The sequence below is a fragment of the Phycodurus eques genome, chromosome 10 (assembly GCF_024500275.1).
Source record: "Phycodurus eques isolate BA_2022a chromosome 10, UOR_Pequ_1.1, whole genome shotgun sequence".
NCBI lineage: Eukaryota > Metazoa > Chordata > Actinopteri > Syngnathiformes > Syngnathidae > Phycodurus > Phycodurus eques.
The window spans coordinates 5,342,612-5,355,232 of record NC_084534.1 but is presented as its reverse complement, the minus strand read 5'-3'; the positions used below and the strand labels follow the sequence as shown (position 1 = coordinate 5,355,232).

At 40.2% G+C, this 12,621-nt stretch overlaps 1 protein-coding gene across 1 annotated transcript in view; it reads right to left on the bottom strand.

The window, feature by feature from the left end:
• Positions 1–12,621, bottom strand: part of pdzrn3b (PDZ domain containing RING finger 3b) — a 112,903-nt gene that overhangs the window by 88,496 nt on the left and 11,786 nt on the right. Inside the window, exon 3 of the mRNA XM_061688135.1 lies at positions 10,439–10,546. Coding sequence (XP_061544119.1) covers positions 10,439–10,546 — 108 coding nt within the window. The remainder of the gene's footprint in view (positions 1–10,438; positions 10,547–12,621) is intronic.

The window sequence follows — 12,621 nt, the reverse complement described above, 5'->3', positions numbered from 1 at the left end:
ATAACAGGTATGAAGTAGTGAAACAATGCATCAACATACTGCTCCTATGCATTTTACATATCAGCGCTGTCGGGCAGAATCCTCGCACCTCCAAAATGACTGCTTTTCAGGGAATCAAAAAAATGCCATCTTGCATAAGTTCCCAAACACCACTATGTTCAAGTTTGTATTATACCTTATATTGCTATCATACACCGTTGTGCACTAACATCAACACAACACAAGCCCACAATCATATTCAATCGCTAATTTAATATGCTAAAAAAGTTCCTAATTTATTATGCTGTCATTGATTAAAATGGCAGGACAAATCGCCAAGGCTAGCCGTGCACATCAAAGTGTGCGCTCACGCTAAGCCCCTGACTGTAAATAAGCCTTGAATACTGTACGTCATAAAAGCAAACGCCGGTGTTACGTCATCTTCCCAAACTCTTTTTCAAAGGTCTTAAGGCTTCTTTATACTCGCGCGGGCGGCGACTGCGCTGACGCCACTGCGGCTGTCCCGCGCATAGTTTGCCTTTATACTCGAGCGCAACCCAGGCGCGCAGTTTTGAAAATCCAAGTCGGAGGGGTCGCTACGGCTGGGATTGGCTAGGACACCACAGGGTGGAGTTTCCTCTGCTTTTTTTGGGCCATTTCCGGTAGCCGTTTTTACTTTCCTTTCAGTAACAAGGAACAAAGCAACAACAATGGCGACCGTGGAACTGTGTCTGCTAGAACAAATGGACCACGGCGACGATATGTAATATGTCCAAACTTTGTGTTATGTCCCTGTTTTTCTGCCTCCTCTCCACTTTATTTTCTGCCCTCAAAGTCAACTTTGGGATTGCTGGTGGGCGGAGCTTCCCTTTTGTACCTGTTGACAATTATTGCCATAGAATATTTAAACTCGGTCCCAGTGGAGGGAAGGTGCTGGAATATTACTCCAGATTGCTTGTCACCATGATATCCACGAGTTATTTCTTCCGTCCGTTTCATGCCAGCATGCTTGCTTTCCGTCCGCAGCTTTTAGGAAGTACCGCTGTGTTTTTCTGACTTTGTTTTTCTCTTCCTTGTGTAGGTAAGCGCATGCTCAGTGTTTTTTGACACTCCCTCTTGTTGGTTGAGTAGAATTGTTTTTTTCTCATTTTAGTGCTTCCTAGTGGACAGTGTAGGTCATTAGTGCCAGTTTAGTCTGAAGAGGCACCTTCCACCCTCTGTTGGCTCCATCCACCTATAGTTCATTTTAGTGTACGCTATATACATGTATATAAATCGGATTTTTTGTCGCGACAGCTTTTTTTTTGGTATTCAGTAGTTTGCTATTTCATGCTTGCTTGCTCCCTGGTTTGTGAATAAAATCGATCTAATTGCTTAAAAGTTGTTGTGTCTGCTTTGGGGTTCACGTTATGGCTGAAGCAAATTGTAACACTTTGTGTCCATGTACAAATGTGGAAGAATGGGTGTTCAGTGCTCCAGAATGCATGCAGCAGGACACCTGTCTTTTACTTTGAAAATGAATGTGTATTTTGTGAAATTTTCTGGAGTAAAAGTTGTGTTATTTTCCAAAATTGAAAGTGGTTGAACTGATAGATGAAGGGCGGAAAGAGATTTTAAGTCACGTGGGATGAAGGGATTTCATTATCGCACCCAAGTAATAACTCAATAACTCCATGGTTCCTCTACGGTGTTTTGACTTGTGGTAAATAGTGTGGCGGAAGCCCAACTATCATATAGAAATGTCATTCGCTGTTGGCCCGTATCTTAATATAATTAAACGCATTTGCATGGAGATGTTATCTGTAAGGGTACACACCCAACTGTACTGTGTTGTCAAGATGTTGGCATGGTTTGAGTCAATAATTTTGATGGGGGGGAAATACAACTTTGGGGTAGAACCAGGAGATGAATGCCAGACTATTTTGATTTATTCTTAATGTCACCTCTTAGGTTTTGCAACCTGCTTCTTCATTTAATAGTCCTCCACTCTGCAGGCTATTCATTAGCAATCCCCATTCATTTTATGTGCTTGGCATACATTTGTTCTTAGTGTAATAATCTATAAAAATAGGAAACTGACATGACTAAGACTATTACCATATTAATCAAGTTGCAGTACAGGGAAAAACGGCTATATTTTAGTTTCTTATTTTGGGGTAAAACTATGATAACACGTAGTAGTAGTAAAGAAGGTTGACTAACATACTCAATTTCACATGAGAGCTACAATTTGTCGGGCAAAAACTGATTGTAAAACCATGATGGTATTTTACTGCGATTTCAGGGAAGTTGAGAATTTAAGTTATGAATACATCAGTGCCCTCTTGGTGTTGTAAATTAAGTCCAAGATTGTGTCAAAACGTGATTTGATTCAGATTTTGGAATGTACTGGATACTTTCTTTTCTTTCTTTAAGTACAAACTATCTAGATCATAAGACCTTTTAACGACCAGGAATTTAACCAGATGGGAATATGCTTGTACCCACTCCCTGCTAAACTCATCTTGACCCAGATAGAGCGAGAGATAGGAAAGGTAGAAACAGCCATCGAGCAAGGGTGGTGGTTTCAGAAGAGCACCGGGAGGGAAGGAAACGACCATTACAGCGAGTCTGTTAATCAGCCTATTAGGGTTTAATTGAGGGTAGTTAATTAGCAGTCAGTGGGCAGTCTATGCTCGAGGGTCAGGGGCTGACATGAGAAGCAGCTGGCTGAGCAACCTGAGCCAATTGTTGCCAGTCCATTTGCACAAGGCCAGTGACTGACTGGCAAAAAAAAATAGCTTTGTCTATTTCTACACTCTTTAAGGCTTTTAGGTGTCATAAATTAACCCACTACCTTCCTAAGAACCAGGAGCCAGCCGAGACGGTGTCGCACCCAAGCAAACACATTTAGAGTTGACCCAGACTGGATGTCTCCACAGAAATCAAGCACCACCTTGCCTTTGAGGACCCGACCTGTTTAAAGTGAGTGGAAAATACAATATTTTGTGTGAGGTGGGGGACAGAGACAAAAACTGCCTTCTGGCTGGACTGAGACATAAGCTCACCTCACACCATCTCCAGACTGAGACGACTATACATCTTATAAATTCCCCCTCACCCCCAAAAGGAGCGCTGGAAAACAAAGATGTGCTTGTCCTCACTCCCTAAAACTAGCTCTGCATAGACCCACTAAAACCAGAAGCTGATTATACACTCTTTAAAGTTAGATTTGATTTAATGTCCTGTTCCTCCGTCAGCCAGACCATGGGACACTGGAATGTGATGGGGCTCACAAAAAAGGCTTGGCTTGCTTAGTCTGGGGTGGATTCATCCAGTACAGGTCCAGAGAGGAGGAAGGCCGAATTCGGGTTATCCGTAAACACATAGCGTGCGAAGAGCCTAAAATCCAATAAAGGATTGACAAAGAACTGCTTCTTGCCTCCAAATACAAAACATGTGATCCTCCTTAGGGAAATAACTTGCTTGTCTGTTCTTCTTAGCCCCACAGGTCCAAAATCATGCCTGAGGAAGGTCCTGCTGAGAATGGCTTTTCTCAAATTAAGTCACATTCTTATGCCGAATAAATGCTAAATAGACTCTTTAGAATTACAACTGCATAACGCCACATGTCAACTGGCATTTATTCCAGTGGAGCCATTACAGTTACAGGCATTAAAGAAATCGTGTGTGTGTTCTGTACCGCGCTTAAGCATGGTACCTTTGTTATCCATTGCAATCACGATCTGTCACATATTCGATCTTGCCACCAGTTAATAGGGAAATGAAGAAGATAACAATCACTTACAAGTCTGCAGTTAGGCTTGAACAGAAACAGGTATTTAAAAAGATTTTAAATCTAATTTATTTTAGCAAATCCAAAAATATATTTGTATAGCTCAAGGAGAATGATATCATTGAGGACTTAAGGAGTAAATTGTAGATAGTGGTAATGTGTCATTAAAGACTGGAAAAAATATCTGGAATCTTTTGGAAGATTTTTCTTTTGGACATTCCAGATTTTTTTCTATATTTTATTTTATTTTAACAAGTGAGGCTTGTTAACATGTGACATTTTGTTTCCAACATCTGCACAAAGTCTCCATATATTAACCCTTGTACAACTAAAACATGAAAAATAAAGCCGTAGAGCCATGCATGCCTGTGACAAAGCTCAATTTACATTTCTGTCAGTGACTGCTAAGTGCTGGCCGGCTGACTTTAAAAGCTGTCTCCTGTATGGTGACTTGATACTTAAGGAACTGCAGTCAGATTTAGGGTGTTTAGTGGCTCACTGTGGGTAAGCTCGCAACTCAAAACACAAGTGACAAGTAAGGAACTGCAGCTGTGTGCCGTTTAAAAAAAATTGGAGTCTATAATAGAGACATCATTCAACTCCAAATTCACTGTTTTGCAGCCCAAATGAGATAAGCAGTTCCTTTCAGTGTGATGTATACAATTCACACCCGTACCATCTGAACGTGGGAACAGGCTGTGTCGAATTGGAAAAAAGGCGAGGGAATCAATCATAGCTACATTCATAATTAGTAGTTTAGCTGATTTGTTTTGCATTGCGTTAAACGGTTGACTGACTTAAACATGTATGCATTGTGCTAGCAAGAGGAACTATGAGGTGCTGCGCTAAAAGAACACGTTATTTCCATGCCATGTCTCAATCACATTAGTTTCTATTTGTCCAAAGTTAATATTATGTGTTATTCACTTAGATGGCTTCTTATCCTGCCCAGTGACTCCCACATGTAATTATGTACTTTTTTTGTAAAGCTATGCCCCTATATTAATGTATTAAAAATTATTTCCAGGAATCTGGAGACAACAGTCACGATTAAATCATTTTTGGCTTATCTGCGCAAGCGAGAGATAGCATCTTCATATGTACTTGTCGCCCGGAACACCACCAATGTCGCAACATTTACAGTTTTGTATTGAGTAATGAAAAATCCTAGTAAAATCTTTGACAGTATGATATGGCATAGCTTACTTGCACAACATCGCTCTGTTATGTGTACCATGGACCACATACCCCTTTTTTCATAACAAATAATTACAAAGTATTAATCCATTCACGTGGCAGGGTGGACGACTGGTTAGCACATCTGCCTCACAGTTCTGAGGACCGGGGTTCAATCCCCGGCCCCGCCTGTGTGGAGTTTGCATGTTCTCTCCGTGCCTGGGTGGGTTTTCTCCGGGCACTCGGGTTTCCTCCCACATCCTAAAACCATGCATGGTAGGTTAATTGAAGACTCTAAATTGCCCTTAGGTATGAATGTGTGCGTGAATGGTTGGTTGTTTCTCTTATCTTTCACCTTTGCATTTCAGACTTGATTAATTGTGACCACTCACACTCGTGCAACTCATAACTATCTCAAACTGGTTAAATTTAGTGGTGGCTAGACGATAAAGCCGCATTTGTTACAAACCAGAGTTTTGTAGACACAAACATGTCTGCAACTTTCCGTCAGTGCTTATAGATGATTTGCCTTATGGCCTTGTTGAGACTGAATGAAAAGGTTCTTTTGTTGAATTTTGCCCTTCCATTCTGCACTCAGCAGTTCAGAAGTGTATACATTAATATAAATATTGTCTTAGCTGGAACACATTCCTGCTGGTTAGACCCTCCTTCTCTTTTAAAAGACATACACACACACACGAACGCACACACATACACACAAAGTCATACCCGCCATATTAGAATTGGCATTTCACTTTGTCAGTTTATTTTAAAGTAGTTGTTGCTGTTTGCCCTTTGCAACCCAAGAATATTTGCTGAGGATTTACAAGGTGACCTTTACAACGGCAGCCCAGGCATCGCTATTCTCTCCCTATTTTCACACTCCTTCAAACTCTTTGCCCACATAGAACTCTGCCCCTTCAGCACGAAGAGCTCAGGCACACACACTGCTGGATTGCAATGCGCATAGCTCCTGTTATATTTGCGAAAGCAGAAAGGGCATTTAAATGACAAAATTGGGATTGAATAAATCGCTTCCTAATAAAAATCTTGTATGTCCACTTTCAATTGTGACTTTGTTACATGTGAATTTTTGTATTCTGCTCCATGTACTGTCAATGCTGCAATGCTAACTGCATAACTTCAAATGAAAATGTTCTTTTCCTCGGGGTGGGAATCTCATTGTAAATGTTGATACAATATTATAATTAATAATATTACAATGTCATCACATTGAAAGAAAATCATCTACAATACATCACAAGATCTATGCAATTGAAATAGTTCAATATAAAGAAATCATTTTTGATAATTTGACCATTTGAATATTAATACTGAAGTATTTTAATTGATTTAGTACCATAAAGGAGACTTTACACCGATCTGATTGGATTGATCGGTATCGGCCGATAATTAGCATTTTATGCTGATCGGCTTTAATGTCATATTTGCCAATCCGATCAATGACGTTATTGATCCCTTCCGCAATAGACATTTACTCCACGTCACCGTCGTGTACCAATCCAAAATCTACTTTATTTTTAGCCTTGTGATGTCTCTTGTGATGTAGTGCTGTCACTATCTGGCGGCCAATAAAGTTTTATTTCAATCTTGTTGGCGTTGTGGGAGTTTTTTGTGGTGCCTCAGACAGACAACACGTAACTCCTGGATCAGACTACAAGACACGATCGCACTATGTCAGACTGCTACACTAAAATATTGTATTGCGATACCGCCGCTTTATCCTGTCAAGTCAAACGGCACCGGATACACTAGTTACCATGGTGACGACAACAACAATAGATTGCACAAATTTATAGTGTAGGGGAAAATAATAAAATAAGGAAAAACGTTCACGGAATGATTGAGGTATGTTCACGTACTTTTAATACGATACGGCTCACAAGCAGCCCAAAAATTTTTTCTGTAGCCTAGCAAGCTAGTGCTCGCACTAACAGTTGTAGGTAAACATACCTGTGTTCTGTTGAATCATGCGCTAAAGTTTCGGTGTGTGCGAAGTAATCTAATTCCAATAAAATAATTTAATTATACTAAGTTAGCCGCTATTATTTCTGTCATATTGTAATGTTGGTTTGACCTGTAAAATTATGTCAGCGGCCAATCCTTGAATGCCCACGAGAGCATTCAAGGATTCAGAGAAAGAAAAAGACCTGGCTGCAAACATTTTAGCTGATAGCTGATATTTTTCAGCTTGTGAGGGTCTCCCGAAAATGGTAACATAGCTTGAGCTTTTTATGAGAGAAAACGGCGTGACTGAACAAGGGTGCATTCATGTGCTGATTCATAGCAGCTCAGTTCGAGGGAAGCCATGTGTTATCACACCCTCTCGCTAAGAGCCTGTAGTAGAAGTAGGCTACAAGCCGTGGCTCATCATGTACATGCTACATCCATATAGACTTACTGGAATTAACACCGCTACTATAGTGCTGTAGTTTCTGCCACATCAGGTGAACATGCTGTTTGCTGTTTCGTGTTGTTTTACGTCACACCCGATGTCATTGGAAGGGGTGCCTTTTGCCTCTGTATCTGCCATAATTATTGTTTGCAATCGTTCATGTTTTCGACACAAAGGTTATGTTTATTATTGTGAAGAGAAACTGAAAAGGAAAGTCCATACTTTTCTAATAAACACAACCCACACAGTATTATAAATAGGACAGAGCCACAAGGGATTGGTTTCAAAGTAGGAAAGTGAAACTGCTTTCGGCAATATGGATTCAATTCATTCAGTATAACATTGCAAAACAGAGTTTACCCGAGGTCAAAGATGCAACCAATACAATTGCAAGCTTGCCATGATGACAGATTTGTTTGAAGTAAAAATTGTAAGTACATCACATGGAAGTCTTTGTTCAAGCCAGCCAACAAAGAGGGTATACTCAAAATATAACCCACCACTCCTATCAGGTTACCAATGGAATAAAAAGCTATAGTGTCGAACAACAACTCTGAAGTGTTTAAGTATTTTTATGCCTCAGTTGTAATCCCCACCGGCACTGGTAGTGTAATGATCAAGGCTTCGTATACAAACAGCGCATGTTCCAGGTCCAGCAACCTGCCACAGGAGCTCTGCATTGCGGGACAAATGGCACTCCCCCAGGGAGGGCATCCGGCATGAAAACTGTGTCAAACAGATCATGCAAGTGATTCGCTGCTGTGACCCCTGATGTGAGGCGACAAAAGTCGACGACAATGTCCTTGGACTTTTTAAAAGAATCGACACTTTATAGGGCTCTTTGCCATATCCTCAGGCTCAGGTTCTTCCTCTTCATGTTTTACATTTTCTCCTCTTTGGAAATAATTTGTGACTTTACTCCAAATTCCCCTGACGCTAAATATAAGATTTAATTCATCATTCATTCATGTTCATAAAGTTGGTGAAGAGAAATATCTACAACAACATCATTTCCAACACAGGTTTTCCTGTTGTTGTTGAGTTGGTCAACCAACTATCAAAACATCTGGCCTGTTAATTTGATTCCTCAGCCAAGCTTGCTCTCACACCCAGATAAGCAAATGCATGAATACAAGCACAAACCAAACAGGCCTCAGTTCCTTGTGACATACACTGGGTACGTAAAGTATTCAGACCTCCTTACATTTTTCACTCTTTGTTATATTGCAGCCATTTGCTAAAATCATTTAAGTTCATTTGAGTTCCAAAAATGAACTTAAATGATTTTAGCAAATGGCTGCAATATAACAAAGAGTGAAAAATTTAAGGGGGTCTGAACACTTTCCGTACCCACTGTACATACTATGTCTATTGTACCTTGTTGCTGTGAACTCAAATACATTTAATTGCACAACAGTGAATTTAAGTGAGGACAAACACTGTTATGGTCTGATGCTTGAAACCATAATTTTTTTGGGACAATAATTTGAGCCCTGCAACCTCTATGTAAGCATATATTTTTCAAGCACAGGAATGACAGAGAAGAGAGTATTTTCTTCGAAACGCTTCCCACAAACATCTTTGTTAGCAGTGCATTGGTCAAAAAGCTTGGGGCAATTTCATCGAGGTTTTACAATAAAGTCCGTGACAAGCCATATTTGTCATTTTGTGGCATTCAATAATTCACACTTGTAATCCACAGAAACATCTTTGTTCAGTATAGCCACTGTGTGAGATTCTGGCTGACAACACTATCATAAAAGCAACCTTTGTGGAGTTGAGTTTTCGAACGCATCCCATGAGTTGACCTTAGGGTAAATTGGGCTTTCCACATAAGATTTTGTTTAGAGGCAAATAGGATGATGCTCTGTCACTCTGTCATAAGCATCTCATCAGAAAGAGAGCTGACACTAGACTCTTGCTCACTGAGAGGAGACTATTTTTGCCCAGGGGTGGGTAGAGTAGCCAAAAATCTTACTCGTGTAAGAGCATTGTCATTTTAGAACAGACTGAAGTAAATGTTAAAAGTAGTCCTCCAATTAATTCCTTGAGAAAGATTTATTATCTAGTGAACAGTACTAACCGGTGAGTAACTTCAGATATAATTGTTTTTTGTTTTTTTCTAATCAGAGCATGAACTTCAAATAGACAAAAATATAAAATAGGAAGCTACAATTTCAGATATTTTCCCACAATAACTACAATAAATTCAATCTTTCTGAAATAACAAATAACAAACAATAACTGAAACGCAAAGTCCGGTGGACCTCAGAAATGGAGGACCAGCCCATGGAGCTGTGGAAAGACAGAGAGTGCTTATTTAACATCTCTGCCAAGTTTCTCCACTGTCTTTTTTTAGTATGGGATTTTTCTGTACAAATTAGTCCCAAGACCACCATCATTCCCGCCACTCATGTGTCCTCTTCCATGTTGCATCTTGTATTAATGGGTTGTTGCTATGTTTCTTTTTCTTTGTTTATGTGAGATCACATTTGATCGCGTTTGATTTCCTTCTTGAAGGACCCGATTCTAGATTGGTGGTGTGGTATTCGGTGTTGAAATTATCAGACCACACCACACGCACTACGTCCAAAACTGCTAAATGCCTTACTTTTTATCTTCATGTGTGGGGTTTGTAACAGAGAAATAATCTTGTAAGATTGGAAAAAAATCTAATTATAGGTAATCATAGGTTAAATGTGAGGACAGTGGTGTTCTGGCTCTTCTGACTCATTGTTTCTACCATACTTAATGTAAATGAATCACGGAAATCTTTGCTTCTGTGCGGTCATATAAGTGCCTGGCTCCGTACGATTGGTGGAGTCAAACATCGTAAATGGTTACTTTGGATTGGTGAAACAGAGTCATGTAACAGTGTCCGAGGCAGAAGTTTCTCTGTAGATCGCGCAAGCAATTTATAGGTAGTGTTTTGATTGCTGATTTCAGGTGTCATTTTGTCATCTGGAGGTGATTTTGTGTGGTCACTGACATAAATATTCAGTGTGTTGATAGGCATGATACATCATCCAACTTCCCATCTGCAAAATCATTTCAAATTTCCTTTTCGCATGAGTAGATGTGGAGTCACAAACCTCGATAATCCGGTCGTGGATTTGAAGGCCGTCCTTCTTGTCGGCTGGTCCATTCTCAATAATTTTGGACACAAAGATCCCCTCATTTGAAGTGCTGTCATTATCATCCTATGGAGGAAATTACATACAGTACATCATCTTGACATTTACAAACTTCCAAATTTACTGTTTTTTAAAAAAGGTCTTGGGTGTTAGGAACATGCAATTAAACTCTTAGTGTGCAGGCATTAAAATGGGGCCACATCAAACAACCTCATTTTGTCAGGCTTACTAGTTACAAATTCTAAGAAAGGAAGCACATTTAATGTTAAACCCTTTAATTAGCTAAGTTTCCGAAATAACACTTCCAGAGTTATGTGGAACTGTGGTGTGCTTTCTGCACAACCATGACTGAGCATGAGAAAACTCAAATGGAACGTCATCTTTCCAGTATCAAAGCAACTAAGGTTAATGATCTTATTTACATTTAGAGTTAAACCCTTTAATTAGCTATGCACTTAAGTTTTCTAAATAACACTTCCACAGTTATGTGGAACTGTGGTGTGTTTTTCTGCACTACCATGATAGAGTGTGAGAAAACTCCGATGGAACGTCGTCTTTCCAGTATCGAAGCCACTGAGGTTAATGATCTTATTGATGCCCTCAGCAACCCAAGAGGTGCAGTACTGTGTGAGCAATGAGGTTAAATGAATAAAAGTTTTGTTTCCCCCCAACTTTGATTAACTAACCGTTAACACTGGCCATGATGATTCCTTGACCACAGGGCTTGACTTTGCCTGGACATAAGGCAGTCCGCAATGAACTCTTTGGTGACGACCCCAGTAGGACCGACTTTAAAGAACTTTGAAGTTGCTGCTAAGCTCTCTTTTGAAATTGTCTTTCAAACCAGTGAAGCACACATGCTGTGTGCGCCGCAGTACAAGGAAATTTTAATTGAAGTTCATCCATCCATCCATCCATTTTCTGAGCCGCTTTTCCTCACTTGGGTCGCGTGCGTGCTGGAGCCTATCCCAGCTGTCATCGGGCAGGAGGCGGGGTACACCCTGAACTGGTTGCCAGCCAATCGCAGGGCACATAGAAACAACCATTCGCACTCACAGTCATGCCTACGGGCAATTTAGAGTTTCCAATTAATGCATGTTTTTGGGATGTGGGAGAAAACCGGAGTGCCCGGAGAAAACCCACGCAGACATGGGGAGAACATGCAAACTCCACACAGGCGGGGCCGGGGATTGAACCCGGGTCCTCAGAACTGTGAGGCTGACGCGCTAACCAGTCGGTCACCGTGCCGCTTAATTGAAGTCATTGTCTGCAAAATTGTAACTAACAATTTTTGGTCTGCTTCCTTCCTCTTTTAAAGGAAGTATACAGTAGCAGTGTGGACACTGCTTTATTGCAAATTATTCTACAAGCTCCCTACTCTTTGCCCTATGACTAACCCTTGACATTTGCAGACCAACAAGGTCTAGTGTAGACCACAAAATCTGGCATCTGATTGCTGGTAGTAAAACCATGCCAAAACGACAGCCACATGAAAAACGTGTGTCAAAAGATAAATGGACATTAGCTCTCCCTATCTTAATTAATAGCCTCTTCCACAGACTGTTGGTTTTTGAGGCTTGTAGAAAAGCAAAGGCCAAGTATTATGTCAGCTCTTTCATGCGCTTGATGCATGGTCCTTTTATAACAGCAACTAGCGTTGGTAAAGCCAAGACTTTTATGCATAGATCTCTTTATTGTTTCCTGCCATAAAATGTTTTAATGTCATACTCAATATTACTGCGAGAAGGGCGTCACTGTGGCTGTGGAGTTCGGTTGAAATATATACGGAAAGCACCATTTTACTTCCACAGCAACATAAACATACTCCTTGTTAATAAGTTTCATTCCAATGAGTATGTAGCATCATATTCAAATTCAAATTTTAATTAGTAGACTAGTAGCTAGGGAAAGTACAGGCCAGACTGAACAACCTTTGGTATTTAACTCACCAAAATATTCTCAATTAGAGAAACAATGTCATGTCACAGACATGACCCCATATTTAATGCTCCTAAAAGTAATTATAGTATTTCTTTAACTTGGAATGGGCCTAAACCAAACCAAAGATATAACACAATAAAATGTAATACTTCAGTCCTATTCATCCACAGACCCAAACAATTCTGGACCATCGAAATGCA